The following is a 1,939-nucleotide window of genomic DNA, read 5'->3' on the forward strand; positions in this document are numbered from 1 at the left end:
CTTTTCACACTCATTTTGTGAGCTTCTCTGTTTAAAGCAAATAGAAAATGTATGGTACTTCGAATTTTAATCAGTATTTCCAGAAACAACGTGTAACAAACACATTCAAGAATTAGTTTTCTTCTCTTTTCACAGAGGGAAAGGAACACAGAAATTCATAACTTGTTTAGTGAAGATTCCTTGCTAGCATTCCAGAGCACACCATTCTGTCAAAAACTCAGGACCAAACCATTGTCTAAGGTTCTTTTTTCTCTTCTTAGGGATTCACACAAAAACACCCCATACGGGTACATGCCCCACTATTTATTCATCTAGATTGTCATACTGATCTTGCAGAGTGACATGCAAGTACAATATAAGTCAAATTCAACTGTTCCTTGCACCACATGGAATTTTATAAAATTCTAATATTAATTAAACAAACAGTAGCTTTCTGCACGAGTTCATAGAGCAGAGCAGTCTTACCATTTGACAGTTAGCAGTATCACCATTACCAGAAAATCTGAACTTCTTGGAGAAAGTGAAAAAATTAAAACTTTGTCTTCTTACTCCAACATACTTTTCAACTCTTCCAATACAGTACAAAATGAAACTTGTTTTTCTGGAAGGCTAAATTGCTGACTTCAAGCCATTCAAAAGACATCATATTTGAGAGTATTTTTCCCTTTCTAGACTTACTCCGTCTCCTCATTAATACCATTCTCTCACTAAGAAGTAGAAATCAGTTTCCAAATATTTAATTATAATTGGAAAAAGATTACAAAATACAATGTTTTATTGTACTTGGGACTACACAAATGTATTACTTCAGTTTTTCCATTTCCTTTGAATTTGAGAAAAAGTAACAAGCAAAACAAATGACAATGAAAATGAACAGATGTATGAACTAGTTTCATCAATTAAGCTTGAAAATTCAGAAAGGATTTCGCCAAATAAATTTCAATGGCTGAACCTGGCAGATGCCATTCCCCACAGAAGTGCTGCATTCCTAGAATGAACTAATGCCCTTCAGTAATACAGAAAGTCAGTCACTTAGGCAAGGCGGGACTTATAAGAGACCAAGGATTAGCATCTCCGAACACTGGAGTAAGCTGAAGCATTTTGGATCCTCTGTCAATTCAGAGCTCATCATGTTTTGCAGGGTCCACACTGGGTTTGATGAAGACTCCTTCCATTGCTTTCCAATAGTTGTGATGATTAGCAGTAGGCATGCCATGAACTTCCCGTTGGCCTCTAATGGGATGGCCATACTGTTCCCCTGTTATTGAAAGGAACACCTCCGTTCCTACGTGCTTGAAGCGCACTGCATCCTCCCGCTCCCAGTAAGTCCCACTGCATTGCACAATCCATATATCAAGGTCATCTCCTTCGCCATCATCACCAAAGGCACTTACTTCCTGTTAGAGACACAAACTTCCTGAAGTGAAAATGTAAGCAAATACCTCCAATACACACACAAAAATATCAACCACAAAGTCAGCAGAATTTAAAGGCAAGGATGGGGAGGAAAGAAAAAGCATTGTTGCATTGCTTTGTCAACAGTTATCAAACCCAGAAGCAGTAACTTTCTACCACTACAATCTGAACACAAAGTGCCACCAAACTCCAACATGTAATCTGAGCAAAACGTGCCAACAAACCCCAACATACATTACAAATGAAATGAAAGAGGACTTAAGCACAGAGATCAGAACAATCCTTCTGCAAAAAAATTCAAAAGAAACAACACTAATGCTGATGCAAATCTTCCCCACTCAAAAAAGTTTGTAACTGCAGACATTTAGTCTTGTAGTATGACCAACTTCATAGTTACCATTGCAACAGTTTTTTTTCAGCATGTGTTTTTAATCACTAAGTCCCAACAATTTAGCTTATTAAGTACTCATATTCCTTTTTTTACTTAATTATACCAAGCTTACAATTGGGTCAACAACTATTC

The 1,939-nt window shown here is 37.0% G+C and overlaps 1 protein-coding gene across 1 annotated transcript in view; it reads right to left on the reverse strand.

Annotated features, from left to right (window-relative positions):
• Positions 1-293: 293 nt before the first annotated feature.
• SDF2L1 (stromal cell-derived factor 2-like 1) overlaps positions 294-1,939 on the reverse strand; it is a 3,765-nt gene continuing 2,119 nt past the window's right edge. The window contains exon 3 of the mRNA XM_009330837.1: positions 294-1,397. Within this exon, the coding sequence (XP_009329112.1) occupies positions 1,119-1,397 (279 nt within the window). The 3' untranslated portion in view covers positions 294-1,118. The remainder of the gene's footprint in view (positions 1,398-1,939) is intronic.

The sequence above is a fragment of the Pygoscelis adeliae genome, unplaced genomic scaffold (genome assembly GCF_000699105.1).
Source record: "Pygoscelis adeliae isolate BGI_AS28 unplaced genomic scaffold, ASM69910v1 Scaffold358, whole genome shotgun sequence".
NCBI lineage: Eukaryota > Metazoa > Chordata > Aves > Sphenisciformes > Spheniscidae > Pygoscelis > Pygoscelis adeliae.